This window comes from Furipterus horrens, unplaced genomic scaffold (genome assembly GCF_987537825.1).
Source record: "Furipterus horrens unplaced genomic scaffold, mFurHor1.1.pri manual_scaffold_5, whole genome shotgun sequence".
In the NCBI taxonomy this organism is placed as follows: domain Eukaryota; kingdom Metazoa; phylum Chordata; class Mammalia; order Chiroptera; family Furipteridae; genus Furipterus; species Furipterus horrens.
Window position 1 is genome coordinate 13,292,021 of NW_028327175.1, and position 17,820 is coordinate 13,309,840.

Genomic DNA, 17,820 nt, shown 5'->3' on the forward strand with positions numbered 1-17,820 from the left:
TGTCTGCTTTGTAATCATGGTTCAATGAGAATGCTACCAGAGTGCCTGCTAACACTTCGTAACATTTAAGTCCAGTAGATGAACTGCAACAAGAACTAAGTCTACTGAAGCAGAGGCCAAAAAACACAAGTATATGCTCTTTCCCCTAAACACTGACCAATTACCTACTATAACAGTAAAGCTCAGTGATATCTCTGGCTATATATAATCCATACTCAATGTTATAAAATAAAATGTTAGGCCAGGAAACTTTGACAATTTTTATTAAATCCTAGTCTAATTTAACAATTTCTGATTTTATAGACATCATCCTATGATGAACATGTTTAATAAGTGAAAACAAATCAGACATCTAAGTCATTATTTTCTGCATAAGCAATAAGATACCTACTACACAGAACACTACAGGTAATGACATATACTTACTTGCTCAGGTTTCATACAAGCCATGTTGTTTATCAAACTATATCTCCTAATATTAATACAGTAGAATTACTGATTGTAGTTCTCATATAATATTTTAATTACAAGTACCTTATTGAGATAACATTGACAGTTTCACAGACTTTCCAGATTAGCATAATATAGTCAAGAAAAAGAGCAAAAATAAAATGAAAACTGAACATGACAAGTTATATTAAGGAAAATTAAGATAAAAAGGGGAAAGTGAAGTATCACTGGACATTTGTTTAGAAGAAGACAGATCAACTATGGATTTTACGAATCAAAAGTATATAATAAATTCAATACAATACAAATCCTTTTCAATGTAAAAGTCTGAAATAAAAAGGTCTATGAACTTTTGGCCTTAAATAGTACCAATTCTTCTGCTCAAAGAAGGCCACAACAGTTAAGATTGTATCACTTGATTTTATTTTACACTAGATGGTGGGCACAAAGCAATCTTCTCCTCAAGGAAGTTGACAATGAGTTTCATTCAGAACATTTTTAATAATGCACATTAAAAAAAAGGATTCTTACAAATTGTTCTGCAATCCAAATATACAATAGCTCGGGAAAAAACGTTTAGCAAACAAAAGCCAATGTAAAAAGACAAATTAAAACAGCTAGAACAGTACAAGTTTCGTGTGGCTCTGACTTTACAGTTTCCTTACGGCATCATCGATGTCAGAAATCTGTTCCTTCAGCTGGCTCCACTGCTCGGGATTTAAAGAAATACCTAAAAAAAGGTTTTAAAAATCAAAAGTTGAGAATCTATTTAAGCTTTCTTAAGGATTTTCATACTTCTAATTAAAATACTGTTTTATCAAAATGACCGTTTTTGTATGGTACAATGGTATAATACTGATATAAACTCTCTTTAATTTGTTAATCACAGATTCATCACATTTACCTGAGAAGATCGATTTTATATCCAGTTTTATTTTGACACTGCATCCTACAGGATATTGATACGCATTATACCCAGGGAGAACAAATGATGATTTAAAGGATGTATCTCACAAATGCTTGCAAATGAGCAAACTAGGGGGCCAGGCCCAGACTTGGTATGACACCCCATTTCTACATCCCATTGGTGCCAACACTTGCTCACAATTTCCACAGGCATTCTAGGCAAATGATTTGTGCTGAGTTCTTCCAGGAGCACTCATTTCACTCTGGAAAACCCCTGGGATATGATCTGCAAAGGACTTGATAGAACGTACACTCTGAAGTCATGCTGTCACAGGGTTCAAATCCCAGTCTCACTGTCACTAACTACAAGACCTTAATACAATTACATCACCTCTGAGCCTCAGTTTCCTCACCATTAAAATGGTACTTATACTTCAAAGTGTTGTTGTGTATGATTAAATTAGATGACTTGAATTAAAAGCTTAGCAGATCTTTGGGCACAAGTGAACACTTACAATGTTATTAGCTTAATGACATGTCTGTCATATATAAGTTATAAAACTATACACAGAAAGAACTTTGTACTTTAAATTTTCAGTAGTCTAATATCTGACCCATACAAAGAGAAATAAACTACGATTGAAGAATTAATATATTTCTTAGAAAACCACTGAGAGGCCATGAACCTGAGAGGAAGGAAGAGAATGTACTGGGACAACACCTAGGAAGAACTTTAAAGCTCATCCAATTGTTTCAGTAAATGTGTGCAGGAACAAGAATGAACTCTGGTATTAGCCACAATGGAACAACTGGAATGACCCATCCAGAAGTGGGCTGAACAAGAAAATGTAGAATATAAAAACATAAAGGTTAAGTTTAATAAACCTAAAAAATACATGACGCAAACTCCCTTTCATAATGGCAAGCAAGCAGAACAGAAGAAAATAAGGAGGTATTTTTTCATTAGCTAAGGATCAACCTAACGCAGCTAACTACCCAGATAAACAAACTTATGTTGGTGCACAATGTTCTCTAGCTATTTGGTGAATTACTAAAGCATACTTCTACACTGCTAGATGAAGCAAAAAGGAAGACAAAAACTCACTTAAAGAACACCAGCCTAGAGAATATACGAAAGGAAACACTGTATGAACCAGGATTTTCCATTCCTGATTTTACAGCTTCTAGACAATACCTACTCTACTTCAGAATTAATGTAATTAATTCCAGCCAACTGGAATGATAGTACCAGTACTATTTTTTCTGGGTTTTATTCCAACAACTATATTTTAGGCACCTCATTAAAAGAAAAAGCTAAGTGTCATACCCAAGAAAAGACTACAGAAGTCAACCAACCAAATGAGGACCTCCTCCTAGTACACTGCAAAGATTTCATTTCAAACAAGGTAGGTCACTTAATTTCTTATTCAGTCTCAGTATTAGGACCAAATTCAGGAAATTGAACTGATACAGAGAGATCTGATCAAGATCACTGGAGAGGCATAGGAGGGGCCATAGGAGGAGTTTGCTGAGGCGATGGAAGAAGTCTCAGATGGGATTGGCTGAGAAGCTGAAGCCGTCTGAGCCAATGGAAATAAAAAGAGGGCTGGTTCTTTGGCTCAGTCTCTGGCTCTGGCTCAGGCTCTTAGGCTCTTTGTCCTTGAGGATGCCTGGATGATCAGGCTGCAGCTGCCTGCATTTCCCAAGGGATGGTATTTTGGATGGGAAGAAACTCTGGGCACAGCCTAGGGTCAGGTTGGCCTGGCAGAGGGTAGCACGTTTATTCTTTGGGTGTTTTAGCAGGGACAACCTCTGAGGCAGAAGCCTGTCATTCTTCCAAAATTGTGTAGCTTTTGTGTATTATGTTGTCTTAGTTTGTAAACTAACCCTATAGAAACTAACAGGGAAAAAGATAGGAGAACCCAGGAGTTTAGCCTTGATTGATGGGCTTAAGTAATTACAGCTATGACTTGATGGGCTTATGTGACAGCTTTTGAATAGACTCCTTTCCTTTATCACCAAACCTTTGCCTCTGGAATTCTGCCTAGAGGGTGGCGGCGGGCAACAGCACCCCAGCTTCCTGTTCTGTAACAAAATCTCACCTTTTCTTCCTGGTTTCATTTCACCTTCTGGATCCATCCAATATTCTCTAATATCAATTAGGACTTTTCCTTTAAAGTCCCGAACACTGACGTACCTCATTTTCCCAATCTGCAAAGAAACAAGATATTAAAAGGTATTCATTTCTACAGTCCATATTTACATTCATAACTTACGGCATACTTGCTCTATTTTCAGTCACAAAAATAACTACTACTCTCAATATCAAAACTGCAACCAAGGAAATGTCACTATTAAAAAGAAATCTTGCTAAAAAGATGTAACTAACTTAAAAGTACATCTCACATTTCCAATCATTTTATATTAAAAGAAATATTAGTAAAATAGTGCAAATTGCTATGGAAAACAGTATGGAGGTTCCTCAGAAAAACAGAACATAAGATCCAGCAATGACCCAGCCGCCTCACTTCCAGGTACAGGTCTGAAAGAATTAAATGCGGGATCTTGAGATATTTATTTGCAAATCCATACTCACCGCAGCATTATAATAACCAAAAGATGGGGCAACTGAAATGTCCATCTTCTGATAAATGAATAAAAATGTTACACCTACAATGTTATATTATTCAGCCTTAAAAAAAGGAAGTTCTGTCACAGGCTACAACACAGATGAGCCTGAGGCCATTATGCTAAGTGACAGAGCAAGTAGTCACCAAAAGAGACACAAGATATATACCTGAGTCCACTCACAAGGCGCCTAAAGCAGTCAGATTCACAGACAAAATACAGAGTGGTGGTTACCAGGGGGGGCTGGCAAGGAGCAAAAAGGGAAGTTATGTTTAACTCTGTAACAGTTTTGCAAGATGAAGACGTTCTAGAGATCTGTTTCACAACACTATAAACACATGGTTATGATAATAAATTCTTATGACAGATTTTTTTACAGTAAAAATCATTAAAAGCAAACTCTTGCAGTATAAACTACAACCACAGGAAACCACAGGCCTTGGATTTAACAATCATTCTGAATATAAGAATCCAGAGTCAGCAGGTACAAGAGAAAGTTTTTCCCTTTAGACACTCATTTCAAATAACATCTTTAATACACTTCACTTGCAATCTATATGAGAACTTAATACTGTCCACAGAAAACTTATTTTTCAAAAACTATACTGCTCTTTAACACAAACTATAAATTCCAAAGGAATGGAAAAGGCTTTACTCAACAACGTCCCGTAAGCACTTTGCAGGAAGTCTTAACACTGTAATACATTGTCGCACCTCAACTACAAAACCACACTTTCTGATCAAAACCTCTAATTCCTTTACCTCTGTCTTACTCATTCTAAACCTACTCTTTACTCTTACTTAGAACTAGCTGTGATTGTTGTGCTTACTTAAAACACAGCATCATGTAAAAGCCCTGTGCTTGGCTGTGTCCCTTCCCTACAACCTGGGTCTCTGATGATCACACTGCTTCATCGGGACACCAAGCGCTGCTGCAGCCGTCACAGCTGTGCCAAGGACTCAAGCCCACACTCAGGACTTCCACCTTGCCTACATCCCCTTAGACTGCTGCTGCTTGTCTCAGCTTGGTCTTACCCATTTTCCTTTAGTTTTCCATTCTCAAGTAAGTCCTGTCCCACTGGTGTGCCCTCTACTTCCGGGGCATGCCACCGCTTTACGGAGCAAGTCAAGTCCTTTAGGTCTGAGGCACAGGTAGGTGCCTTCAAATCTTTTTTCCCTGCATCTACCCACATTGTCCTCAATTCTTACTTCTTTCCCTTTCATATCCCATTCCTGGCATATGCCTTCTTTCCCTTTCCAATGGCTCTTCTCCCCCATTTCCAAACATGTGTCCCCGCCTCCTTCTATACAGCGTTTTCCCTAACCTACATTTTACAACTCTCCTCATGCTTCCTTCTTCCCCTTAGTGCTAAACTTTGAAAGGAGAACTGCTGTTTCTACCAACTGAATTCCCACTGCCTTCTCTACTGCCGCCCGTGATTTTACTGTCAGTTCTAACAGCCCGTTTTTCACTCAGTCTTCTTTGTATCCCCTAACACCTATCACACTGCGTCAAGGTAAACTGTTTCAATAAATGAATTGAGGCAGACCAAAATAATCGTCATAGTGAAACTGTCAACAGTGACTTCTAACATTGATTTAACATTTTTTAAAAATTCAAGTATCTTAGGCAGCTATAGCACTGAACTAAAACATTTTTATTTTGGTTTTTACAATAAGCCCAAGAGCTTGTTGAAAAAATAAAATTAAAATGTTAAAAACCTGCTAAAATAATATTGATTATGTAAGTCAGGTTTAGTGCAGGCTTGAGCAAGTGGAAGAGACTTTAGATGGTGAAGGTTTCACCTTGAAAAATGATTGATAATTAAATAAAAGGGAGAAAAAAGGTGACAAAAACATAGAAGGGAGAAAGCAGACAGATACAACACTTATATTCAAGGACAGGCTGACTAGACTGAGCTGTGCTGAAGAGGACCTGAAATACCACCAGAAAATTCTGAGGCATTTATAGGTTCTCAGACCAAGAACAAGAAACAAAACAAAGACCAAGAACAAAAAAAATAAAAATAAAAAAAGCATACTACTACTGCTTCTCTTCTGCAAGGCTCATATTACTGAGAAATCCAAAACCTGTAAACAACAGGATTAAATCTTTAAAATCTCAGAAAAGCAGTTTAAAAATCCACACTGCAAGCAATCCTTTTTAAAAAGCACATTTTAAGTATATTAATGGCATTTACCAGTCTTAAATTGGAAGTAGCAAGCACTCCATTTTTTTTTTCATGTAAAGCGCATAGTATACAACACACTAAACACACAAGAAAGGTAGCTAGCTACTTTAATTTTCACCCTTGCTCTCTAGAAACTTCTGAGAAGTGCCCTCATCCACAATTTCAATAATGTGTAAATATTTTTTGTTTGCTGCAAACTAACATAACAAGAGGCATTTTCTTCCTCCCAAACATGGCTGACCACCCACTACTCAAAACTTTATGTGAATTTACAACTTGAATTCCCTCATCACTTTCAACTGACTTATGTCTGATAAGAAACTATTCAAAGTAGAAAAAGGGATAAGGTAAGTAAACTAAGACTAAAATTTGGTAACATTCCAGAGAACACCAGCTGTGGGTTCGGAAGGAAGGGAAAATCTAGAGACACAGACTAACTGCTGCTCCACCAAAATCTGAGTCACTTATAATCGAAAGCTTACTGTGCATTTTGTACACTGTCGCTCAAGGTATCAGTGTTTATGTAACATGAAGTTTTAATGTAATCCCCAGATAAAAATGGGGCATACAGAAAAATGCGCCATTTATCCCACGACTCATTCTCCCACAGCAGAGAAGCAAAACCACAGCAGTAGGTACATTCACTCCGAGTTTAAGCAACAGCGGCATTAGAGGAAGGAGGAGGAGGAGGACTGCCCCTCGGATCAGGAACGAGGCAAGGATGTCTGCTCTCACGACTTTCTTTTCAATACTGTACTGGAAATCATACCAATAAAGCAAAAAAAAAAAAGAATGAAAGAATGAAAAGGATGATGTAACTCAACAGACATAATCGTTATCAACACATAAAGTTCTAAGACGTCTCAAAAAATACATACATAACACATATTATAAAGTAAATATATAAATGACGATGTTTACATGTTATGTATTATGCATATTTTTCTAGCAATAAACTGGAAAATTAAATTAATACATTTATGATACAATCAAAAAAATACAAAATACTTAAGAATAAATTTAACAAAAGATGTGCAAGACCTCTAAGTTAAAATGACAAAACAGAGAAATTCAAAAAGATCTGAATAAATGGAGAGAGCTACCCTGTACATATTTTTAAGTAGAAGACTCAATATTGTCAAGTTGTCTATTCTCCCCAAATCAATCTTCGGCTTTACCCAATCCCAATCAAAATCCCAGTAGGCTATTTGGTAAAAATTGACAAGCTGATTCTAAAATATCATATATACAGAAATACAAAATATAAAGAATAGCAAAAAGAATTCTAAAGGTGAAGAATAATGTCAAAAGAATTTATACTACCTGATTTCAAAACTTACTATAAACACATGGTAGTTATGACAGTGTAATGCCAAAGACAAACATAAATTAATGGAGCAGAGGGCTGAAATAGATACTTGTTTTACATATTCACTGATTTTCATTACAAAGACCCAAGATGATACAATGGAAAGCGAACAGTCTGTTCAACAAATGGCAATGAACAATCAGTTGTCTGTACACAGGAGAGAAAAGTGAGTGCCATCCCCTATCTCAGACCATACACAGAGAAACTATTTCTACACAGATCACAGACCTAAACATGAAAGCTAAAAACTACAAAGTTCTAGGAAAAAAACACTGGCAAAATTTTTGCAGCCTTCAGGTAGGAAAATCTATCTTCATAGGAAACAAAAAGTATTAACCAAAAAAGGAAAAATTGCTAAAGACTGACTTAATCAAAATTAAAGCTTTTTAAAGATACTTAAAATAAAATGGCAAATCCCAGACCTAGAGAAAATATTCACTTTAATTATGTCTTTCTGACCAAGGCCTTGTATCCAAAATTTATAAAGAACTCTTAGAACTCAAATCAAATGACCTTTTATTTTTAATGGGCAAAAGACCTGAACAGAGTCTTCAAAAACAGGTAGATGAGGCCCTGGCCGGGTAGCTCAATTGGTTAGAGCATCATCTCCATATGCCAAGGTTGAAGTTTGATCTCCAGTCATGTGTAAGTTGATAATTGCATATACAAGTATCAACCTACAGGTATCTAGCAATGTCTAAAAAGCTCCTGTGGGAGCTGTCTTCAAGGTACTTCTTCCTTGGTAAATAAAAAGTATAGAAAATATATACCCCTATTTTAAAAAAACAAAAACAAAACAAAACAAATAAAAACCCACTTTACAAAAGAAAATGAACAGTAACTGATTTTCCTTCCAAAAGTCCCATCCTTCATCTCTCTAATTATCAGACCATTAGTACTAATAAAGTCCTTATTTTATAATATATAAACAATGTACTCTAATGTGCTCTTAGGCTAATTAAAATTCAGTATTATGACCAAAATACTTTTCTATGGCAAAAATACCATTTCAAGGAAAAAGCTATAATGGCAACAAAATTAAAAATATTCTCTTAGAAGGTCTACCCTACTAGGTCTGTGAAAAGTCACTTTAAAAATGAAGCCTATGCTCCTCCAAGAGGGACTTTCAAAAGGGTAAGGAGTCTAACAGCCTTATCAGGCACGGGAAGATTTCCAAATTGAGTTGAACTCACTTTTTTTGGTGAGCTAACCACCCCCTTAAAATAGATCTCGTTTTCCCAAATCTGCTCTAATAGAATAAAAGCTCTAAGTGTGGGTCTTGGGTTTCTTTTTGTATAAAATTAGGAGTTGAATGACAAAATAAAAGCCGCTAATAGGCCAGAGGTGGTCTATTTATCATACAGGTAAACGTAAGCATACGGTGAACAGAACTGATCAGAGAAAAGCCCAACATAGTTGCCCAAATACCTGAAAGTTTTTACCTGCATTGCAAACATTAAGTTAAAATATTCCAGAGCAGCCCTTCATTCTACACAGGAGGAAAGTGTATAAAAGAAAAGGATATTCTTTTTGCAGATTTTACATTTCATTCTGCCCCTTAAGATAGCTTCCCACTGCACTGTGAATGAAACTCAACTCCTAAAAATGGCCTCCCAATAGGAAAGCCCTTCAAGGTCTGGCCCTTCACCCTCCTTAGCAACTACATCTCCTATCTGCACCCTCACCCGACCCTCAGGGCTCCAGGCACCAGGGCGTTACAATTCCTGCACATTCCAAGTTCCTTCCTACTTCAAGGTATTTGCACAATTTCCTCTACTTTGAAAATAAGTCCCTCTCCCATACACCTCACATGACTGGCTCCTCCTTTTTTTTTTTTTTTTTTAAGGGGGTGGGGGGTGGTTCCTGTATGTGCCCTGAGCAGATCAAACCCAGATCAAACCCACAACCTTGGTGTATCAGGACCACACTCTAACCAACTGAGCTACCTGGCCTGAGATCCTCCTGTTTTAAGTGTCAAATGCCACTTCCTTAGAAGATTCCCAGAGCACCTTCTCTCTCATAATAATCTGCCCTTTTACTTCTCTGCCTTCATAATTTTATTTTATTTTTAGAGGAAGGGAGAGGGGAAAAAGAGAAGGAGAAGAGATAAACATGTCATCAGTTGCCTCCCTCCCATACATGCTCCAACCGGGGATGGAATCCGTGACCGAGGTATGTGCCCTGACCAGGGATGGAACCTGTAACCTTTTGACGCACAGGACAATGCTCCAAACGACTGAAACACCCAGTCAGGGCATCAGGTGATTTTGTTTTGTTTTTTATTTTTTACATTAGGTTTATTGATTTGAGAGGGGGAGAGACAGAGAGACAAGACACAACCATGGACTGGTTGCCTCCCGTATGCTCCCCGACTGCGAATTGAACCCACAACCTAGATAATTGCTCTCACCAGGAACAAAGCCCCCCAACCTTTTGGTGTACAGGACAATGCTCCAACCAAATGAGCCTCACCAGCCAGGGCAGCCCTCGTGGTTTTAATTATACAGTGGTACCTCGGTACTCATCGTTAATTCTTTCCAGAACTTGTGACGAGTACCAAACAATGAAACATTTTCTCTTGTGGGGCAGCATCGTGACTCATACAAGTCCAAGCAAGCGCAGAGTCCTGGGCAAAAGCAGAGCGCTGAAACATTTTTTTCTTGTCAAAATGTAAAGAGTACAGGGTTTGATGAGTTTTGAAGCTGACGAATACCAAGGTAGGACTGCACGTATGTTTAACCGTGTAACTTTTATCCCCATAAATCCCATGCAACCACAGCCCCCAGCTACTTGGTTCACTGGTGCGTATCCAGAACTTAGGAAGGCCTGAATGAAATACAGCAAGCATTCCAGTTTTTATCCAGTAAAGAAACAGGACTCTTTCATAACTCTCTCAAACAGCAACTTATGTTCTCTATCAAATTAACCTAGTCTGCTTCTACTTCTTGTAAGGTATACAGAAGTCAGAGAACTAAACCCATAACTAAATAATTCATCTGCATTATGTATTTTTTACATATATTTAAATAAAAATTGTACAACAGGATTTGATACATTCATCATGAAATGAGTACGACAGTCAAATAATGAACATATCATCTCCTCACTGTTACCATTTTTGGTGTTTGATCAATGCACCTGGACTCTTAGCATATTTCCAGTGTTCAGTACTAAGTAATCAGGTGACTTATCTTCTTTATCCAGACATGTAACAATGCAACACGGCAAAGCAAGTAAAAATATCAAACTTCTATTTTCCCATTCTCACCGTAGTCCTGGCACTCTTTCAAGACCTTCAGAAAATTGTGTAAACGTCTGTGTGTATAATGAGATAAATACACATCATACCTGTGTGTGTGTTGTGTGCGCCTGTGCACACTAGCCTCACTTTCTATCAAATGTTTGCACTCTCACTCTGTCCAACATTTTGGCCTCAACAAATTATGAAGACCCCCTTCTTGGAACCCCTATCCTATTCTTGCTCTCATGACTAGGCTCTTCTGTTCTTCCTTCACCTTTGGCCTACATCCCTCTTCCTTCCTTCCTGAACATCAGCCACCAAGACCCAGCCTCAGTCCCCTCCTCTTCTCCCTCTGATTTACACTCACTTCGTCAACTATAACGATGATCCATGCCTGTGAACATTCCCCAACAAAGCCCTCCAAGTGCCACAGGCCTCTTTTCTTGCTTATCACATTTATGATCAGGTCCAAAAAGCCAAACTTAACAACCTTTGCTATTAAAACTAATTTCTTTTCCTCATTTCTATTGATTAAACCTGCATTTCTATGGTCTCTCAAATTTAAAATCAGTCTTCATTGACTGTTTCATTCCTTTAGTCCATTTTTCCTCATCAGTAACTCATAATCACCACTATTTCTTCTTTGGGAAACACCATCTAAGCCCCCATCACCTCATATACAGATTAATACCTACAATTAATGAACCAAGATATCTCACCTGCATTCGTTTATCCCCACCGCCTCTCCCCACAGCACCTTCTTGTATTGTACAGTGATGCCAATCACAAGTCTCCCTAAAACAAGACACCCAAGAACAGAACTTCCGTCGCCTTACCTCGCTATTCCACCTTATTCTCCACAGTACATACACAGAGGGCTATTTTAATAAACCCACTCACCTTTTCTGTTCTTATCAAGCCCAAACTAGGCAGGTTCTATTGCTGCTCCCTCTCCCGTAACATTGGGATACTTCAGAGCCCAATACTAGACCTACCTCCTCCAAACTACTATGTGCAATTCTCAATCTCTTCTTTGGGATTTCTAGTTTTTATATTCACATTATTTTAAATATAGCAAAACTAAAGGCTTCTAGATTTTAACGATCTAGCATCATATAGGGAGCATTTGTAATCTTGTTCCCAGGTATGTTGTCAATTTGGCTCAAATTAAACTGATAAAAAGATAAATCCAGCATCATATAAATTACTTTCATTTCAACTAACTTGTTCTTATACTTCAATGAATATCCTTAGTCAAGAGAACTAGAATATATATAAAATAGATCCTGCATTGCTAGATTAAGGCACTTTCATCATTCTTCAGATCAGGCCAGATAATAAACCCTTTGAATCTAAGAAAATAGCCAACTTTACCTGAAACATGTTATCATCTCTGCTGCTGCTGCTCTGCTTAGAAGACGACAGGGCTCTTGAAGTTTCACCCGTCTTTTGCTTCTTTACAGGTTTTTCTGAAGAAACTTGCTTTTTCCTCTTTAACTTGAAAGAAAAACAGGAGCATGATTAAAATTTGCACTTAAGAATAAAACACATCTCGGGTTTATGGACAAGTTCAGTGACCAAAAGTAACCTCACAGGATGATCTGATCATAAATTCCTAACAGGGCAGGTCAGGGTGGAAAGTCACACACCAGGCATGTAAGCTTTGAGTGTAAGGTTTATCTTTGCATTAAGCCCTGTCCATTGTTTCTGTGCATCTAGGTTAATAAACTTTTGAAATGCCTTTTCAATCACCCCCAACTGTACCCTTCTAATTCCAAATATACAAGAAAACTACAAAACTGTCCTCCCACACATTTTAGATCTTGCTTCCAAAAAATGTCATCAATTTGACATAAATTTCTTACAAGTTTGGACATGCCTCACATGGACAGGTTCAAAGATTCCATTACTTTTTAAGATCTAAAGAATCAAAAGACTACATTCATTCATTAAGTAAAAAGCCGTAAATACAAACATAGCCAGGCTACATCTGGCAATGCAACTTTGAAACTAACCTAGCACTGGTATGTATGTACCAGTGTTTTCAAACTGTTATCAGGAGTCCAAAAATACTTTAGAAATTAAAGTGGTAATAGCCAGAGGAAGTTATAGACCAGGATCCCACCTAAGGTTTCTTTGGGAAGAACAACAGTAACAACAACAAAAAAGATGAGGGGCCCACTGCTTTTAAATACTTCCGGAAACCACAGTCCACTAAAGCTACAAAGGGAGTATGCTAATTAGGAGGAATACAACCAACTTATTCCATTTCCAGGATATGATTATTTATTTATGCTCTGCCAATTCCAAAAGAGACTTAACCTGGCTTAGGGAATTTATGAGTAGGCAAAGCTAAGAAACCTATTTTGTACTGGGCATTCCAAGTCAACAACTCAAGAACTTCCTCATCACAAAAAAATAATCACTGAAGATGGACAGCAAAGTGTTTGACTCGCCCTCAAAAATCAGAACAATGTTTTAAAAGCAGTATTGAAAAAGGTTTTTATGTAGCCTCTTTCTCAAAATGAGCTAAGAGCTCACGAAAACCAGTAGAGGGCAGTAGTGGAAAGCATAAGCTAGTACTGGGGTGGGCAAGAGTAGGTTTATAATTGTAATGGGAGCAAATACAATAATTAATAAATAATAGAAGGATAAACTGTTGTGTGCACTCACAACTGTAAACTTACTTTTGCCTACCTGTGTAGTCTGTTTTACTAAATTAGATGAAGCTACACAACATATAATTATATAAGAAAATAAATACACATTTCATGTAAGTCCTTATAGGATTAATAGTACTATTTGGGACAAACAGCAAAAATCAACGCAGCTCAATAAGCAAAAGCGATTATTCTGCAGCTTTAGGGTTCCTCAGCAGAAGTTCAAGTCTGAAGGCTGGCCGGAGTCTGAGTGCGCATGAGCCAGCACCCCGGGCATTTTAGTGAAGTGGAGGGAAGTGGTCCAGGGAGCATCTGCACTTTCAGAAACACCCCTCCAGGCTCTCATCTGAAGCCTCTGACATGCCTTGCCGTCCCTCAGACCTGGATATGGACAAATACTGCCGCATTGCCGGTAAGTATCACAGAAACGGCTGGCCCAGTAATAGTCACCTTTTTGTCAACTTCGCTGTCAGAATCACTGCCAGAAGAGCTCGAGGAAACAAGTTCCTTTGACTTAGGCATTCTGAAAGAAAACATAGTACGTAAATAATTTACAAATTGCTCTATTCAATTTAACGCTCCCCCAATCAAAAATTTAAGAAGTTCCATGGTTCATTCTACCATTCGTGGAGTTGTTATATTGAGCACAATGCCGTAAGTTATAATAACTCTGCTCTACGCTCTTCCAAGCTCAAAATAACATGCAGAGTAAAATGTTCCGGCCCAGCAAGGAGAAAATGTCACACACATCTCACTCTTACACCAATGGGTCTTTTTATACTTCATTTTAGCAGGATTAGATGTTTACGATCAGAGTACCTGGCAAGCAGCAGCTGACAGCAACCGCTGTTTAAGCCAGGGTGAGATACGAATGATTCCTCAGTACCGCTTTACACTTTATGTTTGATGGGACCAACATAAAATTATTCACTGCAGGGAATGACCGCAGCATTCACACAACACAGGAACAGTTGATATATAATTAATTTGCCACTGTAACACTACTTTTCATATTAGGTATATGTTCTTAATTTTATGTGGCTTTTTGAACATGCCATCAAATGACTAGTAATTCAGAGTTCACAAAGTTACACATAATTCACGATTCATTACATTTTCCCCTTTTTTTCTACTGTGAAATATACCAAAATTTGAAGAATCTGCTTATAGGAGAGGCAACCTTTCCTCAAATTCCCATTAAGACCCTAGGTCCCAGGTCCCCCAAGACAAATGTACTGGATTGGCCAAAAAGTTCATTTAGTTTTTTCCATACCATGGCTCTAGTAGTGTTTAGTGATCTTTAACTTCATTCGAAACAGTTTTGTTAGATTGTATTGTGACAGCTGTCATCAGCATGGATTTTTAAACATCCTGCCAAAATTGGTGAATTTTTGTGCAGCCATTTTAATACTGAAGATGAATGAAGATAGGCAACATTTTGGGCCTATTAGGCTTTATTATTTCAACCAAGGTAAAAACGCAACTGAAACACACACACAAAAATTGTGCAGTGTATGGAGAAGGTGCTGTGACCGATCGAATGTGTGAAAAGTGGTTTGCGCCCTTGCTGGTGTGGCTTGGTGGACTGAGCGCCAGCCTATGAATCTAAAGGTCGCCAGTTCACTTACGTGTCAGGGCACATGCCTGGGTTGTGGGCCAGGTTCCCCAGATGGGGGCGTGCAAGAAGCACCTGGTCAACGGATCTCTTACACATCCATGTTTCTCTCCCTTTTCTCTCTCCCTTCCCATCCCCTGCCCTCTACCCACTAGAAGCCAATAGCAGGGGATCGCCGACATACTCAAAATATCTAGTTCAATAGTCATTGATGAAAACGAAAGATGTGTCTTTTATATTATGGAAAATACTAAACGGGTTTTTGGCCCACCCAATACCTAGCTCAGGGTCTTCCTTTCAAGTAGCTGTTTACTGAGAACAGCAACACAGAGAGCCTTGTTGCATCTACTTTTGTAGTTTTTTTTTTTTTTTTTTAAGCCTAAATCCCAAATTTCAAGGAATTCCAAGGCATGCTGTACCCATTCTTCACGGCATTTATACCAGGGAGTAAAACGTTTATTACCAAAGTATCCTTAGCTCTCTATCTCTCTCTTGAGACTGAGTCATAGTCACTTTTGTTATACCCAAAAGGGCCCAATATACACAACACAGTCTGTAAATGTTCAGATAAAAAGGAAGAGACAGACTTCATTTTCTCAAAAAAAAATCATAATCTAGCTCTAGGCTAAACTTGAAATAGCACTGGCATTCAACGTGCTCCACAACAAAAGGTCAAGGTAAAAGTGGGCCATCCCAATCCCAGCCACTAAATTCGAAAAGCTCACACCGTGCCTACCCCAGCCAATGTTGATTTTAACTAGTAATTTCTTTCCTTTTTTTTTTTTTTTTAATGTAGGTCATTTTAAAGATTTTCTCTATTTACCTGTAGAAAGAAGGGAAGGGAGAACGGGAGGGGAAAAAACCATCAACGTGTGGTTGCCTCTCACACGCCCAGATCTTGTGACCTGGCCCGCACATGCCCCAGCCTGGAATCGAACCCGTGACATTTAGGTTCGCAGGCCGGCGCTCAATCCACTGAGCTACACCAGCTAGGGTAATTTCTCAATAAGAAGAATAAATTGGGAGGGAGGAGCAACATTCATAACCTCATTTTATGCATTATTTCTGTTACTGCTTCATTTTACCACCTCACCTCCCAATCAATTCAGTTTTGTATGCTAGCTGCTAATAATGCCAAGAAACATTTTTAAAAGGTCATTAAACATAACCTCTTTTTCACTTTGAAACTGTCCAGCATTACTATGCCATCTGTTAAAGTTGCCTGGGGGCCTAGGATCATCTCAAAGAATACCGCCCTATCTAACCCAGTTAGTCCATTAACAAGAAAACAGGTAATGGTAACTAAAGCCAGCCTCTAAGAACTTCTGACAAAATATTTATTTATACTTATTTAATGTGCCTTTATTGTCGTTTCCCCCCCCCCCGCCCCCCCAAATTCAGGATACTAAGATCGCTAGTGCAGAATATATCTTTGGTCATCGATGGTGTGTGGGATCAGAAAAGGCGATGTGGAAATAAACTAGGACTAAAGGGCACATGAATTCGGTACAACACGAGGGTGATGAGCCCAAGGACCGGGGGAGAGGGGTCGTGCGGTACCAGGAATCCTGCTACCTGGGCTGGAAACAGCGGCAGCTACGTGGGGCGCAGGCCGGTCGCGGGGGGCGTGGGAGGTGGCGAAGTGCGGAGGAGACCGTGTGGGAAGAGGAGGGACTTGCACCAAGCGCCATTTTCTTCTCTCGAAGCGCTCGCTAACCCCAGCAACCCAGCCGTCCCCCACCCCCAGCGCCTTCCGCCCCCCACCCCCCACGTTCCCCGGAGGGGATCCGCTCGCTCTCTCCCTCCCCTAAATCGCCCCCCACCCTGCACACAAGGGTGGGGGCTCAGCGAGGCCTTAGGGAGGAGCAGGCCCCGCACGCGCCCCTGCCCTGGGCCGGGGCCGGAGCCGCTGCTGCATTGTCCCGGGGGGCGCCCGGGCCCCCTCCCCGCGGCTCCACGCCTGGCCACGCCCCGAAACCCCGGCCCTCCGAGCCCGCCGCTCCGGGGCCGTTTACGGGGCCCAGCCTTGGTGTGGAGGAGATTGCAGGAAAGGACCGCGGGGTCGGGGATGGAGGAGGGCGGTCGTAGACGGAGGAGGGGGTCCACGGAGACCGAGGCAGGGAACGGGTAGGTCAGGCAGCGCCGCCATTTCCCACGCGGTCACCAACAAGGTGAGTGACGGGCCTGGGCGGCTCGCACCCCGCAACCCGGGTAATAAGCTAAGGGGGTCAGCGGGGTAGAGGGTTCGAGGGATGGGGGCGGAGCCCCGTGTACTCACGCTCCGCTGCTGCTTCCCAACAGCCCGGTGCTCGCTCGCTCACGACTGACAGAGAACCGGATGTGACGGAAGCCAAGCAGCACCGGCTCCGCCCCCCTGGGCCACGTGACGGGGCAAGGCTTCGCTGCAGAAACCAACACCCAGACCCTTTCCAGGGCCTTAAAGGAGCCGCCCATCGTCTTGAAAGTGAGATGTGGGAAAGATTGGGTCTATCTGTAAGTGAATGAGGGAGCGAGTAAAATGTGAAAGACAAGCACCAAGCTTTGCACTTGTTCCGTGTTAAAGTGAAGTGTCCATACTGAAAAAGAGAGACACTTTTGGCACATTTTTCCCAGAAATGACCCTCCCCCGCCAACCCCCTAGTATTTGACTGGCTGGTAAAACCCAAGTTGCAGTGCTTAATTATGGAAAATGGAAGATATTTGTGCAGAGGTTGTGGGCTCTACACACCTTTGTCCCTAAACTGAAGTCCTGGAAGTAT

General features: G+C 40.0%; 1 protein-coding gene across 1 annotated transcript; it reads right to left on the bottom strand.

Annotated features, from left to right (window-relative positions):
• Window positions 1–850: 850 nt before the first annotated feature.
• SUB1 (SUB1 regulator of transcription) lies at window positions 851–17,421 on the bottom strand. Its single transcript, XM_090276192.1, has 5 exons — window positions 17,340–17,421; window positions 13,897–13,969; window positions 12,161–12,283; window positions 3,459–3,567; window positions 851–1,180 (listed from the first exon to the last, which is right to left on the bottom strand). The coding sequence occupies exons 2-5, from the start codon at window positions 13,966–13,968 to the stop codon at window positions 1,101–1,103; spliced, it is 384 nt and encodes a 127-aa protein (XP_090132318.1). The 5' UTR covers window position 13,969; window positions 17,340–17,421; the 3' UTR covers window positions 851–1,100.
• Window positions 17,422–17,820: the final 399 nt, after the last annotated feature.